This window comes from Arvicanthis niloticus, chromosome 21 (genome assembly GCF_011762505.2).
Source record: "Arvicanthis niloticus isolate mArvNil1 chromosome 21, mArvNil1.pat.X, whole genome shotgun sequence".
Classification (NCBI taxonomy): domain Eukaryota; kingdom Metazoa; phylum Chordata; class Mammalia; order Rodentia; family Muridae; genus Arvicanthis; species Arvicanthis niloticus.
In genome coordinates, this window is record NC_047678.1 from 46,432,060 (window position 1) to 46,452,434 (window position 20,375).

Sequence of the window (20,375 nt, forward strand, 5' to 3'; positions counted from 1 at the left end):
GAGAATGTGTATATGTGAGTGTGTGTGAGTGCATGTGTGTGAGTTTGAGTGTGAGTAGAGTGTGTGTATATGTGTGTGAGTGTGTCTGGGAATGAATGTGTGTGTGCATGTATAAGCTGGAAACAGATACTGAGTATCTTTGCTAATTTTCTCTACCTACCTCCCAAGACAGGATCTCACTATATAGCTTGGTTGTACTGAAACTTGTCTGTAGATAGGGCTATCCTTGAACTCAGTAGATAGGGCTATCCTTGAACTCAGCGATCAGACTGCCTCTAGTTTCCAAATTCTGGGATTAAAAATTTGCACCACACCCAACTCTCACCTTATTTTTTTAAGACAGGGTTTTGGGACTAGAGAGATGGCTCGGTGATTAAGAGCATGTATTGCTTTTACACAGGACCTGAGTTCAAGTCTCAGTACCCATACTGGGCAGGTGGCAGCCCATCTGTAACTCCAGCTCAAACATACTTCTGCAGATAACCACACAGAGACACATTTACTCATACTTAAGAATAAAAAACAAATCTCTCTCTCCTTTTTAAAGATAGGGTTTTTAACTAGACCTAGAGCTCACTGATTTGGCGAGCCTGGCTGCCAGCAAGCCCCAGGGAGTCTTCTGTCTCTGTATACCCAGTACTGGGATGAGTAAGTGCTGGCTGCTACGCTGGGCTTTTTATGTGAGTACTGGTGACCCAAACTCAGATCTTATTGTTTGTACTGCCAGCATTTTATTAACTGAACCATCTCCCAAGCACCGAGAGTAAGTAACTTTTCCAAAGCCATACGTTAGGTAATGGTGGAACCATACTGGTCATTACAAACATAGACATCTGGCAGAGAAGCTTGTGAAGTGCCACATTTAAAACCATGATGGTTTCACAGACATTTATTATAGCTGACCACTACAGTCTAGTTACTATATATGATTGACAGGTTTGGCACACATATAGTACTTTCACATTTTTTTTTCTTTTTGGTTTTTCGAGACAGGGTTTCTCTGTGTAGTTCTGGCTGTCCTGGAACTCACTCTGTAGACCAGGCTGGACTCGAACTCAGAAATCCACCTGTCTCTGCCTCCCAAGTGCTGGGATTAAAGATGTGCGCCACCACTGCCCGGCAATACTTTCACATTTTTTTTTTCTCTCCAAAGTTTAATAACTTAGAGTAATCACCACATATTGTTAAAATAATGCCATGGTTTGTTACTGAGACATATATACAGTTCTGGATGCCCTGAAACTTCCTAGGTTTAAGAACTTAGTAATACACACTTGTTTACATATGAAACTATTTAAGTCCAGTCATGCCTCAGAGTCAGGGATTTTTTTTTTTTTTTTTTTTTGGCATGCCTTTAATGCTATGCTCATTTCTAGGCAATGGAATATGACAGGAAGTATTGACTAGATTTTTAATTTGATGCAGGAATCCAATAAACAGTTCCAGCCCAGCACTTAAGGACCTCTCTTAAGCCATGAGGTCATTTGTACTGACATAAGTCTCCAGGCGTCCCACTGACTGTCCTTCAGAGTTCTTACCATCTCCAATGAGAACAAGAGTAGAATGGCCGGTAGCTTTTCCATCTTGAATCTGGAATGTGTACGTCCCTTCGTCCTCATCCTGTAGCTTCTCCATGAACATTTCAATGATGCCCGTGTTCCGGTCAATGTGCATCTTATATTTCTTCCATGGGGAAAGACAAAGCCAGAGAGATCAGCCAGAGAAATATTTTGCTTTGAAGATGATAACCCCGATGAAATAAAAAACAAGCCCCGAAGAATCAGAATTTTAATATTTCTAGACAACTGAGCACCTTGTCTAAATATCTTGTTCCCAGAACAAGGAACATATTATGTGGGTAGATGCTTACACAGAAGTAGACTATCAATTGTTTGAAATCTCAACAATATGGTTGCCTAAATAAGACCTTCACAGTTGACATGACATTATTGATGGGGGAAATCTCATAACGCCTCATCCCTAAATGAGAGCGTCAGACAGTTAATGACTGCCAAGAGAAGGAGAATCAGTCTTTTCCTAGGATGAGCCCCCTGATATGTTATCCATCTTCCCTAAACACATACATACAAGCCACATTATATATATATATATATATATATATATATATATATATATATATGTGTGTGTGTTTTATATAAAAAATATATGCATATATAAAAACATATATTGATATATATAGATATATAGATATATAGTTTACATATCATATATATGTGAAATTCTTTTAAATTAAATAAAAATAAAATATGAAAAATAATATTTTTAACTGAAAACAACAATGACAAAAAATATAAAGCCTACCGGCCCCTCAAAAATTTCCTTCTCATTAAATATGTAGTTGACTTTGGCATTTCCAGACAGCTTCTCAGCCTGCATCCAAAACCGAACCTGACCTTTCTCCAAAATTTCAACTGCCAACTCTGACTTAGTTGGGACAACTAGAAAAAATAAAAATAGACATAGTAAGTCATCATACATTGGGTAACGACAATATTGATACAGACATTCTAACAAGTGAAAAAGACGGTTAGTACCAATAGCAATTGTAGACCCTTGTTCTACATGATGCAGAGATGGTGGTTATATTATAGGGGGACCTCAGGCTAAGGGACATTATGGGGGGACCTCAGGCTAAAGGACATTATGGGGGGACCTCAGGCTAAGGAAAATCATTATGGGGGGACCTCAGGCTAAGGGATATCATTATGGGGGGACCTCAGGCTAAAGGACATTATGGGGGGACCTCAGGCTAAGGAAAATCATTATGGGGGGACCTCAGGCTAAGGGGTATCATTATGGGGGGACCTCAGGCTAAGGAACATCATTATGGGGGGACCTCAGGCTAAGGGACAGGGACCTTGAGTCTCCTACACTGGATCTCGCCCCTTTTGAAGCATAGTTATCTCAACTGTCAAAACAAGGAAGACGAAGTTATCTATGGGGTGCCTCCACTTAACCTCTGTGACTCTACTGCAGCTTCAGCCAAGGTTATTCAAGGGCAGTCACAAGGTAAAATGAGAGAAATTCTCCGATGACCCAGGATAGCCCCAAATCTGCTAGTAAAAGACTATTTAACAGCCAAATGCCAGGGATGCCTTTCTTTACATTCCCCCATCCACTCCATAAAATCGTTTACAGATTTGTTCTGCTTCAGAACTGAAGGGACTCTTGGGTAGTCTGTACTGAGGGATGCATTTGGGGGAGAGAAGGTAGGCTTTGAGGTTGAAACACGATCTTGAACAGGTGCTCCTCTCCTTAATCTTCATGGTCCTCACCTGTCACATGGATGTTGTGTGCCTCACTTGGTGATCAGACAGTTAACTGTGGTATAACAGGGTACACTAGTGATCAGTGAACAGAGGGAACAGGGTACACTAGTGATCAGTAAACAGAGGTAACAGGGTACACTAGTGATCAGTGAACAGAGGTAACAGGATACACTAGTGATCAGTGAACAGAGGTAACAGGATACACTAGTGATCAGTGAACAGAGGTAACAGGGTACAGTAGTGATCAGTGAACAGAGGTAACAGGGTACACTAGTGATCAGTGAACAGAGGTAACAGGGTACACTAGTGATCAGTGAACAGAGGTAACAGGATACACTAGTGATCAGTGAACAGAGGTAACAGGATACACTAGTGATCAGTGAACAGAGGTAACAGGGTACACTAGTGATCAGTGAACAGAGGTAACAGGGTACACTAGTGATCAGTGAACAGAGGTAACAGGGTACACTAGTGATCAGTGAACAGAGGTAACAGGGTACACTAGTGATCAGTGAACAGAGGTAACAGGGTACACTAGTGATCAGTGAACAGAGGTAACAGGGTACACTAGTGATCAGTGAACAGAGGTAACAGGATACACTAGTGATCAGTAAACAGAGGTAACAGGATACACTAGTGATCAGTGAACAGAGGTAACAGGATACACTAGTGATCAGTGAACAGAGGTAACAGGATACACTAGTGATCAGTGAACAGAGGTAACAGGGTACACTAGTGATCAGTGAACAGAGGTAACAGGATACACTAGTGATCAGTGAATGGAGGTAACAGGGTACAGTAGTGATCAGTGAATGGAGGTAAGTTCTCTGTCCCCCCCTCCCCCCCCACGTTTACTGATGAGAAAGCCGAATGCTAAGAAAGAGTCTTGACACCAGAGACACCGAGCTAAGCCTGTGATCATCCCTGCTGTTCTGGGCTATTATTTGTCCCAGTTCCACGTCTATGCAGAAGGCCATGGTTTTCCAGTGTGAATAAATGTCTGAGTGGAGAAGGTAAAAGCCAGTTCCCAAGCCTGGAGGTTAACCCTTGCTATAAACAAGTCCTGAGGATAGAAAGCATCTTCCAGAAAAGTCTGGGGAGCCCATCGTGCAGGTCCTAATGTGTGGTCATGTGACTCGGAGTAGCAATGCCAAGGAAGGGACTGGCCTTCTCGGGAGCCTTTGATGTTCTCTGTCTGTCTCAAGTCACAAGAACAGTGTCTAGAGGAACATAGGTCACCATGAAATTACCACTGAGGGGACAAGCAAACAGGATGTGTGCCTTCAGAGAAACAGACTGTGGCGTGGTTGAGGGACGCACGAGACTCAGCCCCTTGGGCTTCACCAGCTACATGCAACTGGTTAATTATTGGCTCCACTGGCTTCAAGTTCTTAACCTCTAAAATCAGACCATTAGAGTACTTTCTGGATCAGTGGATGTTCAAATGACACACTACAACTAAATGCCCCAGGACGGGCCTGGCATATAATAAATGCTTTATAAATGTTGGCTATTCATATTTTAGTATCTGCTTTTCCCTCTATCTACTTCAACGATATTTTATAATTATATAATATATTTTATAAATTATATTATATAATTATAAAATATAATGTGTTGAAAACTAGGAACACCTAGCAGTATATTTATAGTTATGGATATACGCTTATGTGTGTGCACACAATACATTATCTGTGTAGGTAGGATGATAGCAAATGTCTACAATGAAGAACCTTAATGCAGGATGTTGACCATATTGCGTCTTCTACACTCAGACAAGCTGGCTTGCCACACTGCAACTTAGCCTTAATAATGGCAAAGCAGGCCATATTATTTTCAGTTTTAACATCTATGCTTCATCTATACTTTTTTATCTTTTCCTTTTTTTTTTCAGATCCAAATCACCTTCTCTGGCAGTTTGTTTGGTCCAGCAAAACATATTATTTGTAGATTAAAGGCATATGCTTACTGGCTTTCAAAATATTTTTCAAAATGGCTTTAGAGAGGAGAGTCTACTGTGTTAAAGGATAAAGAAACAGGATTTTTAAAATTTACATCCAGTGAGAAATGAGACATGTAAGACCTTATAAATCTCAAGAAAATGGCTGAATGTCTTCCTTGACCAGAAAGTGTGTGTGAACTGAGTGGGTGTGAACTGAGAAAATAGATAGGCTGCTTGCAGCTCTCTGAAGGTTTCATCATTGCAGTTGGTGAAAGATAATACTGGAACTGTCATATTTAAAATGCTGTTTCAAGGGTCTCAGAAAAGCTTCTCTTGGTTGGGGTATAATATTCACACTCAAAGTTTAAAACATGTCCCTGGGCTCTCCCTGTGTGCCAGCCATGATGTCACAGCTGGTCTGTGATAAGGAAACCTTGAGTTTGCTCTCGCCTTCTCTCCAAGCACTGACAATTAATTTCTTAGGCGTAAGCAAGATAAAACATCACAGCGTAGATGCCAGTAACATGAGTTGGCTACGAAGCCTTTAATTATACTGTCTTCACGTCCACGTAATCATCAACCCAATGTGAACTTAACAGTGAACCCTGCCTTGACTTCTCTCTCTAACATCTTTTAACCTAAATATAAATGTTGTTGGGGAGTCTGTTGCCTGGATACCTGAGCAGTGTTTACTAACTAGATTAGTGCTTCTTCCCACTACGATCAGGCCTGAGCAGAGGATGTAAACATGTACCTTAGAAACAGCTTCTGACTGGGGCCTAAGAACTGCCACGGTTGCCAATCCAGGAAAAAGAAACCGAAGCCCAGGGAAACGGAAATGGTTTGCGCAGGGTCACAGAGCCAAGAATGTCCAGGGAGGCCTCCACCTTCCACATAGCTTTCAGAATTAACTGTATCATTCACAGTAATACTTTCTAGCTTTGTGGCGACGAAGCACACAGAGGAAGTTAATGCCCTGGGCTAGGAGCTCCACAGTAAGAAACATAAGCAAGTATTGAGGAATCTTTTAGATTCTTAATTTAAAAGAGAGACAGCGTTCACCACTTTTTAATCTGTTTTCTCAAGCATGACAGTGTGTTTTTCTGGCCAGTGGGTGAGGGATCCTTTCAGTGGGTAGCAGAACCTTCGAGGTGTTATTTTCAGGCGTTCCTTCTTTTAAGTGTCGGCTGTAGAGTTTAATCTTTTATATGGAAGGTGCTTTGTCTAAGGGTGTGTAAATAGTTCAGAAGGGCTTCTCTTCAGAATGAGGCCCTTTACCCTGTTTCCCAAGAGTATAAAACACTGTTTTTAGAATGACTGTGTTGAGAGCTTTGGGTCTCCTATCACATGCCAATGGTACAGATTTGCCTAAAACATATTAATGAGTATGTTTACAATATATGTGTGTGATCCCAAAACACGTGGGCTAAGAACGGAAGGACGTGTTTATTCATGTTACATCTCCGGATCCTCACACTGCCATGCAGAATGAAGCATGATATGGGTTTTCTTTCCATCTCCTTCTCTTTCTCTTTTCTCCTGGTCCCTTGCTCGTTTTCTTGTTTGTTTCTCTCTTTTTAGACAGGGTCCCTGGTAGCCCAGGCTGGCTTCTAACTTCCTATTTTGCTATATAGCCCAGGATAACCTTGAACTTGTGATATCAGGTACTGGGATGACAGGTGTGTGCCATCACTTCTGGTTTTATGTGATACTTGGGATCACATCCAGGGATCTCCGCGTGCCAGCAAAGCACACACAGCCCCATAAAGTACTTTCTATGTTAGTGCCTTGGCACTTCTCTGGGGAAAATGACAAGGAAAGGTATCATTTCTAGAAAGTGTTTTTGTGGCTGATGGCTTGTGCTGTATATCCTAATGCCTCTCCCCATCTCTTTCTCTTTCCTCTCTCCCTCCTTCCATGCCTCCATACTCCCTCCTTTCTTTCCTTTGCCAGGTTTCATCTTGTAGCCCAGACCAGACCATGAACTCAGGACTCCCCTTCCTCTACCCCCAGCTCTTTGTTTTGTCAAAACAGGGTCTTGAGGTTGTCTAGTTTAACCTTGAACTTGAACTCTGTAGCCCAGGCAGGTTTTGAACTCGCTTTTTTCTTGTCTCTGCTAAGTAACTAAGATTACAGCACTGTGCCATCAGGTAAGGCTTTAAACTTTTTCTTAATCCTATCTGAGCTGTCATTTCTTCTATTGCAGAAGCTGAATCCTGACAAAACCACTAAAACCTGCACGTATACCAAGATACTTACTCGGGAACTTGTGCTCCTGGCTGAGGGCGAGCAGACGTTTCATTTCTGTACAGAAAAACAGAAGTCAAAGTGAATGCAACTTGATAACAACTGGGATGAAAGCAGCATTAGACTCAGGGAGAGCCAATTTAAACTCACCTTCCTCATCTATCAGGTAGCTTGATGCTATGCCATCAGTGTCTGTCACATCACAAGAATAGGTGCCCAAGTCGTCTGCCCCAAGGTCTTTGAAGGTCATTTTTGTCCTTCAAAACAAAATATGTTTCCTAGAAATGAGACTGTACATGGTCTGTGGGCCTGTCACTCTCTCATTCCTGACCCCCTATACATGATAGTCCTGTCATGTGGGACACTTGTCATGTCCCCGCCTACCCCTACCTTACTGAGCTCAATAGCGCTTGGTGTCTTGGATTGAATATCCTTTCCACTAGAAAAGACTTTCTTGAATTCTTATAGGATGATGAGGACACAGGTATAAAAGTCCCATCTCCAAGCTCTGATGCACAGATAATACAGTCTCCTGCTTAGCCCTTTCTGAGGAGCCTGGGCTTTTCTCCTATAGGGGAGAGCATGCTGTAGGTGACTCTAGGAGCTTCTATGACAACTCTACACTTCTCTTGTCAGAACTGATGGTAAACTGGGATCATGCCCCTGTATAATGCCCGTCCTTCAGAGACAGGCATCCTATTTGCTTTCTGTTGCTTCTCTGGCACCCAGCACCTTGTCTAAAACACACAAGTTAATTAATGAACAGATCAATATTCTAGATCACCATACTTCCTCATTTTTCAAGCTCCGTTACCAGCCATGATAATCATCTAAGATCAACTGAACACTTTAATGTTAGTGAATAAACCAGAAGAGTTTATAGTTTGACTGGTTTTTTCCTTAACCAAATGTGTTCTACTCTCAGATCTGTTCATTTGAAGGGTTATTTTAAGGCTTATACTGGTTATGGCTTTTTATAATACTAGATGTAGAATAGTAATGACTTCACCTTCTTATGCCAAGGAGGTCAAGTGGGGGCAGGAGCTTATCTTATGTTCTTGCAGTGAAGACGTAACGTGTTACTGGGATAGAGGTATTCCTTACTTAGTGCCTTTGCTTTCGACTTCTAATCTTGGAGAGTCTTCAGTAGGTACATAATCTTTGGACCAGACGAATTCTGACTTGGGAGTCATCTGATCACATTCAAAGTTCAAGGAAATGACCCCGTCATCATCCACATTCACAACAACCTCCTTGGTACCTAGAAGATCATAAAAAAGGCAGTTTGGACTTGTGATAAAAACAGCCAGCTAAGAATTCCTGTATTCAGATGCCTTAAAGCAAGGCTGGATTGGGCCAGGGAGTCTCTGCAACTCAGCTTCCGTCCTGTGACATGGAATAAAATGGGTCCGTCATGTTTCTTATGTAGCAGTAGAGCCAGCTTCGTGTGCCTGGAACTGAGGAAAAATTGATTGAAATAGATACCACAGTTGGGAATGGACTTGATTGTCATTATGGACAAAAAAGTCTTGGGCAAAGGGAAAGTGGATTCATGACTTTTGCTTCAATAAATCCTGTATCTACTAGATCACCAGATAGGAATAGAAAGACATTATTAAAATAAAGAGAAATATCCAAGAGAAACTAGAAAGAATGAGCAATGCCTCCATTCTCTCACTCAAAGCTGTAAGTCATTTCCAAAGGAAGACTGCATAGGAACTTTCTCTACTCACCCCATAACCTTATCAATTCGAAGATGTCTCTCTAGATTGGAAATGACAACTAAAGAAGATTATTATTGAGCCACATGGAAATTTAAATGGAGATAAATTTCAAGAGATCCAATGTGTTTCAAGAAGAGTGATTCCTGGGTTTTAAAAGAAAATAATTTAGAGTTATTTTATTTGGGGGAACTTATAATAAATTACGTTGGGCTTCCAACATAGCAATTTAAAACTTGTGCAACAGAACATCTATTTGCCAAATCCAGTTTGAAAAAAGCAAAATGTGCTCACTGCATGCAAATTTATGCAAATTCAATCATCAGCCTAAACTCAGTTTGTTTTAGTATATTAGGAAAATTACATTTAGTCTCAGAATGATACAGTTTTGTACTTTTTCAAAGTGTTAGCAAACTTTCCTATAGATGTTTTCCAGAGACATGTTATTTTGTCTCTAGGTAGTATCATTAAAGTTCATCATTCTGGGTATTTTCCAATATAACCATCAGTAGGGTTGGGGGAGAGCCAAAGTCTTGTTAGGGGATAAACGAGAGGAAACTAAGCCCAGACAGTGAGGGTCTTGGATCCTGATCCTGATGGTTTATATAGTTTGTGTTCTTCCCAACGACAGTGCAAGCATTCACTTCCGTATCTATGTATACATCCAAACAGAGGTTGTTCACATGCATAAAGAGTAGAGAGAGAAGAGCAGAGACAGCACTAGGTGTAGCAGACCTTCCCAGTCTTAAATTTAACAAGTGTTTATCATCGTATTTGACTCATTAGTAATCTAAAATAACAATCAATTAAACATCTAATTGTTCCTTAAGTGAAGCATCCCCCACACGGTCCTAGTAAAGTTGTAGGCCCTGTCTCTTTTGTGGTGGTGGTTCCTGACTGCACATGACTAGTCCAGACACCCAGTTGTTATAAAGTACTGAACCAATGTGCTTATTGAAATGTAGGTAAAGGCCGGTGCTGAAGAACATTTGGGCCCAGCTAGTATTACAACTCGGAGTTTGCAAGAGTCACTGTGAGAATATAAATTCAGCATATTTGTATATCTGTATTATTATGAGGATGACAGAAGTGATATCCTCCTTATATGGGTATTGACTGAATCTTCTTCACTGTTTGCTTAGTATTGGCTTTGGAAGCATGAGCAGCCATTCGTACCAACCATTATCATCTCCCCTATAACCCTTTCCAAGAGAAAATCAACCACCATTTGCTGTTTATTATAGTAAAGACATTACTTAACATTATAAAAGATGTTTGGTGGAAAATCTTAATTTCCCCCACTAAAGCTGAAGATGAGACTTCAATGCAAAGAAGTCACAGAACTGAAAGCATATGGGTAGACCCGTTGGCTCCACCTCTCTCTGGGTTCAGTAGATCCTTTGTACTGTAAAGCCTCACCCACCTAGAGCCTGGCTCCAAACCAACAAATGAAAGAACACAGTTCTCTAAACACCAGGGCTTAAGTGTCAAAGTCCACCTCAGGGTCCTGCTCACCGGGAATTCCAGACTGTCATACCAAATCTACTTATACTTCACTAGTGACGGTGCTGACAAATCTAACCGGCTACTTCCTTAGCAGATTAAGCTTAATAAATAGAGCAGAACCTACTACTGGTAAACACGTTAAGAACAGAAAACAGCCAGAAAGGAGACAGAAAAAAACCATATGCCTTCTGTCCAGTAAAGGTATCAGTACATTGCAATCCTGTGCTACGTATAAGGTTGGTAACTATGGCTCTGAGCCATATACAGAAAGTAAGCAATAAGGTTCAGTACGTTGCATCAAAAAGTATTTATTGAAACATACAATCTTTTCAAACAACTTCATGGAGTCTTAAAATGAAAATTAACTGACAATTTGGCAGTGAGTTCTCTGACAAACACAACAGCTGCATACTTTAAAAACTGAATTTTATTTATTTGTGAATTCGTATTTTGATAAATAGGCAAGTGAAATAAAAACACTGTCCTAATGGCAATAGCTTTTCTACACCATTGTACACTTAAAAGCCTAAGCAAGGTCCCAGTCTGTTGCTCTGCTGTCAGAAGAAAGGACTCCCTGTGAATGGTCTCATCTAGGTGAAAGGTCAACCCACTTTCCTTAATGTTGGGTCGGAAAGGGAACCAAAGTCTGCAATGACTCAGGATTTTTCAGGAACTACTTTTGAATGTAAAAACATGAGAATTCACTTCATACACCAGGAGATTTGAGTAGAGGGAAAAACGAGATTATTTTGGCCTGACAAGGTGTTAAAAGTTGTCCTGGGGCTACAGGGATGGCTCAGTGATTATGAATGTATGTTCTAGTTTTATAGAGGACCTGAATTTGCTTCCCAACACTCACAAAAGGCAGCTCACAACTGACTGTAGCTCCAGCTTCAAGAGATCCAACACCTTCTCTAGATTTCACAGACACCTGCACTCATAAACACATAGCCCTCTCCTTCCTCCCTCCCTCCCTCCCTTCCCTCCCTCCCTGTCTCCTTTCCTCCTCCCCCTCTCTCTCTTCCTCACCCCTCATGCATGCATACACACAAACACATAATTAAGAACAAATCTTTAAGAAAAAGAAAAGTTGTCCCTAGTCAACTGTTCAGCCTCAAATGCCCTCAAATATTAAGGATAAAATCCTTAATGTACATACAGGAAATGTGATCTCACAGATGGTATCGCAATGGTCCCCTAGACACTGGGAACTCTCGGTGTGAGACTAGGCTAAGAAATGATCAGAGGTAACATAAACTACTTGAAAATGAACTGATTCTATCCCATTTTTTCTCTTTCTTAAGAAAACAAACAAGTAAATAGATGAACAATTTCAAAGATTAAATCTCAATGAGCTGTTTACTTTCCCGGCCATCTCATAACGAGATGTAATTTTAAAGTCTTTTACATGAGCAGTATGCTAAGGTTTATTGTGCTGCTCTGTGTATATACGTGCACAAGTGTGACATAATGTATGGTTTTTAAACCCTTAAAAGAGGAGCAGATAACTCAAACAACAGTGAGCAACTGTCACCAGTGGCTTGTATCCCTGAGCTGCCTTGTATTTATCACACTTGACTAGCCTACCATCTTGTTTATCACACTTGACTGGCCTACCATTTTGGCGCCTACCCTGTAGCCTCCACTGGACCTGGCTGTCCCAGTTCGTCCTTCACAATCACACGAATGACAAGATCCCTAGGATGCTCTGAGAGTCATGCTTCTCAAGACATGGTAGTTGTTATTGTTCAGATATGAAATGTCCCCCAAAGGCTCACGTGGTGATGCCTGGTTGTAGCAGTGTTGGTTGTGGTGACTACTGTGGTTCTACTTTGGGAAGCCCAGTGCCCTTACAAAGTAGGGCCTATGCTGAGGATGTAAGCATGGAAGATGGTCTCCAGTCCCTTTCTTATGCTCTGCTTCCTGTCTGCTATTAGCTGCTCCACCTTGTCTTCCTTGCATGATGGACTAAAACCTCTCAGACCATGAGGTAAATGGATATATCCTCCTTTGAAGTTTATGTCAGATAGTTGCCACCACTGAGAACTTCATGCTGGGGTCAAAGGGACAGTTAAGAAACAGGTAGGAGAGCAGTTTTCTTTATTAGCCACTATTGTTCATCTTGCAGAGCCAGCCAGCCTCCTGCCTCAGAATCCCTTAAGTGTCCACCATGAGGCCACTTGCCCACATTTGCCTTCTCAGGACCTTACCAGGTGCTGGGTCAACCAAATTTTAAACACTTGGCTGTTAGCTGAATCTCAACTCATTTTTCTTTGGGAGAATGTATTCTCCTTTATCCACTTGGACTTGAGCTTTGTACAAAGGGATAAGAATGAATTGATTTTCATTCTTCTACATGCTGACTTCCAGTTGAACCAGCACCATTTGTTGAAAATGCTGTCCTTTTTCCACTGGACAGTTTTAGCTCCTTTGTCAAAGATCAAGTGACCATAGGTGTGTGGGTTCATTTCTGGATCTTCAATTCTATTCCATTGATCTTCCTGCCTGTCTCTGTACCAATACCATGCAGTTTTTATCACTATTGCTCTGTAGCACAGCTTGAGGTCAGGGATGGTGATTCCCCCAGAAGTTCTTTTGTTGTTGAGAATAGTTCTCGCTATCCTGGTTTTTTTGTTATTCCAAATGAATTTGCAAACTGCTCTTTCTATGTCTATGAAGAATTGATTTGGAATTTTGATGGGGATTGCATTGAATCTGTAGATTGCTTTTGGCAAGATGGCCATTTTTACTAAATTAATCCTGCCAATCCATGAGCATGGGAGATCTTTCCATCTTCTGAGATCTTCTTCGATTTCTTTCTTCAGAGACTTGAAGTTCTTGTCATACAGATCTTTCACTTGCTTGGTTAGATTCACTCCAAGATATTTTATTTTATTTGTGGCTATTGTGAAGGGTGTCATTTCCCTAATTTCTTTCTCAGCCTGTTTATCCCTTGAGTAGAGGAAGGCTACTGATTTGTTTGAGTTGATTTTATATCCAGCCACTTTGCTGATACACTAAAACTAATAAAAGAGAAGGTGAGGAAGACCCTTGAATACCTAGGCACAGGGGGAAAGTTCCTGAACAGAACACCAATAGCTTATGTTCTAAGATTAAGAATTGACAAGTGGGACCTCATAAAATTGCAAAGCTTCTGTAAGGCAAAGGACACTGTCAATAGGACAAAACAGCAACCAACAGATTGGGAAAAGATCATTACCAATCCTACATCTGATAGAGGGCTAATATCCAATATATACAAAGAACTTAAGAAATTAGACTCCAGACAAACAAATAACCCTATTAAAAATGGGGTACAGAGCTAAACAAAGAATTCTCAACTGAGGAAACTCGAATGGCCGAGAAGCACCTTAAGAAATGCTCAACATCTTAGTCATCAGGGAAATGCAAATCAAAACAACCCTGAGATACCACCTCACACCAGTCAGAATGGCTAAGATAAAAAAACTCAGGTGATAGTAGATGCTGGCAAGGATGTGGAGAAAGAGGAACACTCCTCCATTGTTGGTGGGATTGCAAGCTGGTACAACCACTCTGGAAATCAGTCTGGCAGTTCCTCAGAAAATTGGACATAGTTACCTGACGACCCAGCTATACCACTCCTGGGCATATGCCCAGAAGATGCTCCAACATATAACAAGGACACATGCTCCACTATGTTCATAGCAGCATTATTTATAATAGCCAGAAACTAGAAAGAACCCAGATGTCCTTCAACAGAGGAATGGATACAAAAAATGTGGTACATTTACACAATGGAGTATTACTCAGCTATTCAAAACAATAAATTTGAGAAACTCTTAGGTAAATGGATGGAACTAGAAAATATCATCCTGAGTGAGGTAACCCAATCACAAAAGAACACACATGGTATGCACTCAATGATAAGCGGATATTAGCCCAAAAGCCTGACATAGCCAAGATTCAACTCACAGACCACATGAAAAAATGAAGCTCATGAAGAAGGAAGACCAAGTGTGGATGCCTCGGTCCTACTTAGAAGGAGTAACAAAATACTCAAGGGAGTAAATATGGAGACAAAGTGTGGGACAGAAACTGAAGGAGGGGTCATCTGGAGACCATTCCACCTGGGTATCCATCCCATGTGCAGTCACCAAAGATAGACAGTGATGTGGATGCTAGGAAGTGCATGCTGATAGGAGCCTGATATAGCTGTCTCCTTAGAGGTCTGCCAGAGTCTGACATATTCAGATGCAGATGCTCACAGCTAACCATTGATCTGATCAAGGGGTTCCCAATGGAGGAGTGAGAGAGAAGACTGGAGGAGCTGAAAGGATTTGTGGCCCCATGAGGAGAGCAACAATACCAACCAACCAGAGCTCTCCAGTGTCTAAACCACCAGCCTGGCAGCACATAAGGAGGGACCCATGACTCCAGCTGTATATCTAGGAAAGGATGGCCTTGTCTGGCATAGGTGGGAGAGGAGATCCTTGGTCCCATGAAGGCTGAACACTGGGGGGTGGAGGGTGGAATTTGAGGATGGGGAGGTGGGAGTGGGGGTGTAGGTGGGGCCACATCCTCATAGAAGCAGGAGAAGGGGGAATGGGATGGGGGTTCCTGGGTGGTCGGGGGAATGGGGTAAGGGTAAGGGGATAAAATCTGAAATGTAAATATAATATCCGATTAAAAAAAAAAAAAAAAAAGAATGTATTCTCCTAACCTGCTCTGCTGCTTGTGCCCAGCTCCTACTTGAGGCCTGCTTGGTGTCTGGGTTCTCCTGCCCATCACCTGATTCTCCTGCCTGCTGCTCTGTTTCAGTGACAAGAATAACTACAAACTGCACCGCCAACACATTAATCTCCAGATCACCCGCCAGGCCAGGTCTCTCTTATCCCCTATCTGATCTGCCTCACCTGGCCTCCACTTCCATTGTTGCTGTGATACGATCAACAACAGACAGATACTGTTTAAAAGTATCAAGCATCAAGGGGAAAAAAATGTCCTTTTAGGCACCACCAAATGTACACTAAATTGTTCTAACCTCTTCTGTTCGAGGGTTTCTTTAGCTAACAGCTGTCTTGGGAAATCACCACAGGCACACTTGGTCTGTTGTCTGGACTTTGTAGCTGGGCTGGGTAATAGCTCCTTGGAGCTTCTTTGACTTCAGAGGAAGGCCAGTGATCCTACTGACGCCGCCGGTGGATTAAGTGAACTTTCAACTGAAATCCAAGTACATCCGAAGTATCTTGTTAAGTGTATTTTTGGTGTGCTGTTACTTGGTAAGCTTTATTTTCTACCTGAGAATTTAATAATGTATCACAAATGAAGGTGTGCTTCTCAAATAAAGGCAAAGGATTTCAATGATCTAAAGAGAAACCAGAGTATTTTCTCGATAAGGTTGCAAATTTCACACCCAAAGTCTTGAAATTGATAACATTTCTCTCCTTCTTCCTTTATATTCATTCTAACATAAAGTGGGCAAGATAATACATTTTAACACTTAGAGACCTAATAAATATAGTCATTTGTAGTCTACATTTAAGCTTTGTTAGCCAGCAACTTACAAAACCCTGAATCTTAGTTCCTAGCCTATTTGGCTTTGCACGTTTGTAGCAATGTCTACCTTAGCTTTCACCATAGCAAGCTGTAAACTCTGTTGATCGCACATGATCATAAACCTAGTGAGCAAACACACTACTCCCAGGGAACATACAGGACCTGCCGTGTAGCATCATGTTGCAAGAAATTCATGTTGCAAGAGGAAACATGCCTGCTGACTAGAAAGCAATTCCAAACGTCACAGGGAAGCACTTTGACTCTGTGTGCGGGAGGATTCTTTCCTAAGCTGTGAGCAACCAAGTGTGTTCATGTCTGCAGCTGTTGACTAGAGTTATATTCCAAGAATGGAATGGCCATAGATGCCTTTTCCAAATCAGTAACACAGAACTTGCATTCAGGAGGTCAACAGACAACCTCCAATGACAGTCATGCTAACACCACATCTGGCTGGCAGCCTGCCATTATAAAGGTACTGATTTAGAAAAACGGGTGACTTTAGGTGCTTTATTCTAGATGGAGAATTCCCTTATATAGTAATTTAAATGTTCTCTGACGGGTAGATATTGCACATGAACCATATAGATGTCTATTTGGCACCACTGATATCCGCACAATTGACGGCTGAGGGGTCTGATCCCAAGACACATGTACGTGTATACACTTGTGTGTCTGTCTGTAGCATTTTTTTCTTCTTTCTTTGGAATTCTGCAAAGGTTACTATGAAGTGTAGAATTATGTGCCTCATTCTGTAAAGATTATTTTTGTCAAACACATACCTACCAACTGGTTTTTTAGGGGGAGACAAAAACAGTCATGAAGAAACAGGAAGCAGTGGGTAGACTTGGAGAGTACACTGTTGATGTTTTTCAAGTCATAGGAGTTTCAAGGAGAAGAAATTTCCTATGTTTACATTTTTCTCGTCAGAAAAATAAACATGACTTTCTCTATTTGCCCTGGGTACACAAAAGCAACGCCCTTCATGCTAGAATTTTTTTTTTAAAGTAACTGGATAATGATTTTTATCCCTTACTGTTACTGGTGCTTTCTTTTATGAAACTGCAGTAAATGGAAATAAAACTTTTAAAACAGAACAAATTGAATAGAAAAGGAATCATCATTGTCATCTTGTTGGATAATGGAACACACAGTGGAAAAAAATCAAAAGAAGATTAATATTTCAAGGTATGAGAGCATAATTCAAATTCAAATTTTATAGTGGACAGAATATATGTTATTATTTATATAATATGCAGAATGCATAATAATATTATATGGTGCATTAATATGATACACACGAATAGGCTTTGTTGGAGGATAGCCACACTTGCTCAGGTTCTGGTCTGTGGTTGCCTTCATGCCCTGGCAGGCCAAGGAGCTGTATCAAGGACCATGTGGCTATAAAGCTAGAAATACTACCTTGCCCTTGACAGAAAGTATGCTGACCTCTGGTTTTAACTTCAGAGCTAAACTCACATACATCCTAATCTGTATAAGGCTTGTGCCCACTCCCTGGGACATTCCAGATCCCTCTGTGATTGTAAAGTATCATGGCTAATGACCAGGTTATGATAGAAGCAGCCTGGTATGGATACATGCTTAAGTCGGTTCAGAATATAAAGTGATTAGTTATTAACCACAGTATCTTCTAGACCACTTCAGACCTGGCTAATCCCAGATCTGAGGATCCTCTGAAGGAATACATGACTTTCCCATGCTAAGGGTATATTTGCTGGCTACTTAGATGGCACCTACAGAGAATGAAGAAAGGTGGGCTAAATGTGACTTCAGTATCTTACTTACACAGGCGACATCCCCCCCCCCCCCACTTTGGTACATGGTAAACCTTGGCTCTTGTGCACAACAGTTAAATGCTCCATTGCTGAGTGGTACCCAAGCCAGAGACGAATATTAATGACAAAGTAAGGACACACCTGGACGGGTTTCAGCCACAACAGGTCCAGCGAGGTCAGAAGGCTTTCCAACGCCTGCCTGGTTGATGGCACGCACACGGAACACGTAGCTGACACCCTCTTTGAGGCCTTGTACCTGGAATAAGCAGGTTTAGAAATAATGAAAATCTTATGCCACATATGCGTGTGTGTTCTTTTTCTGTAGGTACCTGTAATCATACAACCCCAGAGATGTTTCCTTGGGGTTTGTGCTCTAGAGCTGACTCTGTGCTAGTTGACTGTGGTATCTTCTCTGTGGACCAGCTGTCACTGGAGGAGTTGTTAAAGTCCCTTCCGAGCCTGTCACTGCCACAGTTCCTCTCTCTCATATAATTTAAGTGCTTCTCTAATCAGAAACATGTTGTGTGTTTCTGAAGTGCACACACACTTTGAGTGACTTATCTGTTTTATTCTTTGTTGAAAAGGTAAAATATAACGTGTTCAAAATAGCATCTATGTTTCACACCTCTCAGTGATTCCCTTGGTAAGAAGACATTTTGTATTTATTCAAAAGTACATTGCAGATGCTGGAGAGATAACTCAGCACTGTCTGCCCTTTCAAAGGACCCCAGGTCAATTCCAACCACCACACAACAGCTCTCAACTGTCTGTAACTCCAGTTCCAGGGGCTCTGACACACTCTTCTGGCCTTCACAGGCACTAGGTATACATGTGGTACACCAACATACATGCAATCAAAACACTCATTCACGTATAATAAAAATAAATTTTAAAAATGTATTCCAGCATTAAAACATAAACACCATCCTTGTACCTTTATTGCTTATTTCTCACAGAATAGACAGGATGCCACTATAATTGTGAAACTATATTTACATGTAATTTCTCCCCTAATGTTGTGGTAGAAACCAATATTCAAAATCTGACTTAAACCAAAAAGTGCTGGGGAACATTTGTGACTATGAATTTAGACTATTTACGCTTGGACTGATAGGTTTTAAGTCTAACTATTGGATTATATTCTGATGACATCAGACTATTATTATACAGTGATAGCGCTCACTGGAACTAATGAATTTGGCTGTTTTGTTTTGATTTGATCTATGAAACAAGACCTTGTGTACATAGACCAGGCTGGCCTGGAACTTACTACACTGGGATGGCTGACCTTGAACTCTTGATATTCTTGCTGGTCTCTCAAGTACTAGGCTTCCCTCCACACTCAGCTAATGGATTTTCAAAAATGAATTGAAAATTGAAATAAGTTCAATCTGTAAATGAAGTTGAACTAGGGCACAGGCTAACTGCGTAGAGTTTAATGTATTTTAAATTCTGCATTGAGAAATAATGCTAATAATCTATTTTTATACCTCGTGATAAAAATAGATTAGTCACCAGGTGTCTGACACATCTGCAGTGACACCTAGGGGGTGAGTGGTTGTGAGCTGGGTCTCTGTAACACACAAGGAAGAGACTCCCCATTCCAGAGTCCAGTCCTGTTGGGACAGGAAAACATCTACACTCTCCCTTCACCCCGGCTCTAGGAAAACATCATGACAAATTCATAATCTATGCATACGTACTCAGGGGTCTCTTTTCCTATAATCTTTTTTTAAATTGGTTATTTTATTTATTTACATTTCAAATGTTATCCCCCTTCCTGGTTTCCCCTCTGCAAACCCCCATCCCATCCTCCTTTTGCTTCTATGAGGGTGCTTCCCCTCCCACCCACCCACTCCCACCTCACTGCCCTAGCATCCTCCTACACTGGGGCATCAAGCTTTCACAGGACCAAGGGCCTCCCCTCTCATTGATGCCAGATAAGGCCATCCTCTGCTACGTATGCAGCTGGAACCATGGGTCACTCCATGTATACTCTTTGGCTGGTAGTTTAGTACCTGGGAGCTCTGGGGGGGCTGTCTGATTGGTTGATACTGTTGGTCTCCTATGGGGTTGTCCTCCTATCCACTCCTCATTTCACACACTCTAATTACCAACACAGGTGTGAACCGTTTGGTGTGAATGCTGTATGCAAATCTGAGTGGTTATGGCAAAGTCACACTGATTATGCCATGGAATCCTGTTTCTTGTCCTGCTATGTCTTTAGAGTCTTCAGGCACTCTATCTGTCCCCACCATGGGGGCGGGGAGGGGAGCAGTCTTTTTGGCTCATAAAACACAGCCCACACAAGTAAGAGAACCTGCTGCTTCCTAACAGC

At 41.4% G+C, this 20,375-nt stretch overlaps 1 protein-coding gene across 2 annotated transcripts in view; it reads right to left on the reverse strand.

The window, feature by feature from the left end:
* The window catches only part of Myom1 (myomesin 1), a 127,149-nt gene that overhangs the window by 20,055 nt on the left and 86,719 nt on the right, over positions 1-20,375 (reverse strand). For both annotated transcript variants that reach the window (XM_034484557.2, XM_034484556.2), the window contains 6 exons: positions 18,179-18,293; positions 8,584-8,740; positions 7,630-7,736; positions 7,492-7,536; positions 2,323-2,459; positions 1,539-1,683 (listed from right to left, as the gene is read on the reverse strand). In XM_034484557.2, coding sequence (XP_034340448.1) covers positions 1,539-1,683; positions 2,323-2,459; positions 7,492-7,536; positions 7,630-7,736; positions 8,584-8,740; positions 18,179-18,293 — 706 coding nt within the window. The remainder of the gene's footprint in view (positions 1-1,538; positions 1,684-2,322; positions 2,460-7,491; positions 7,537-7,629; positions 7,737-8,583; positions 8,741-18,178; positions 18,294-20,375) is intronic.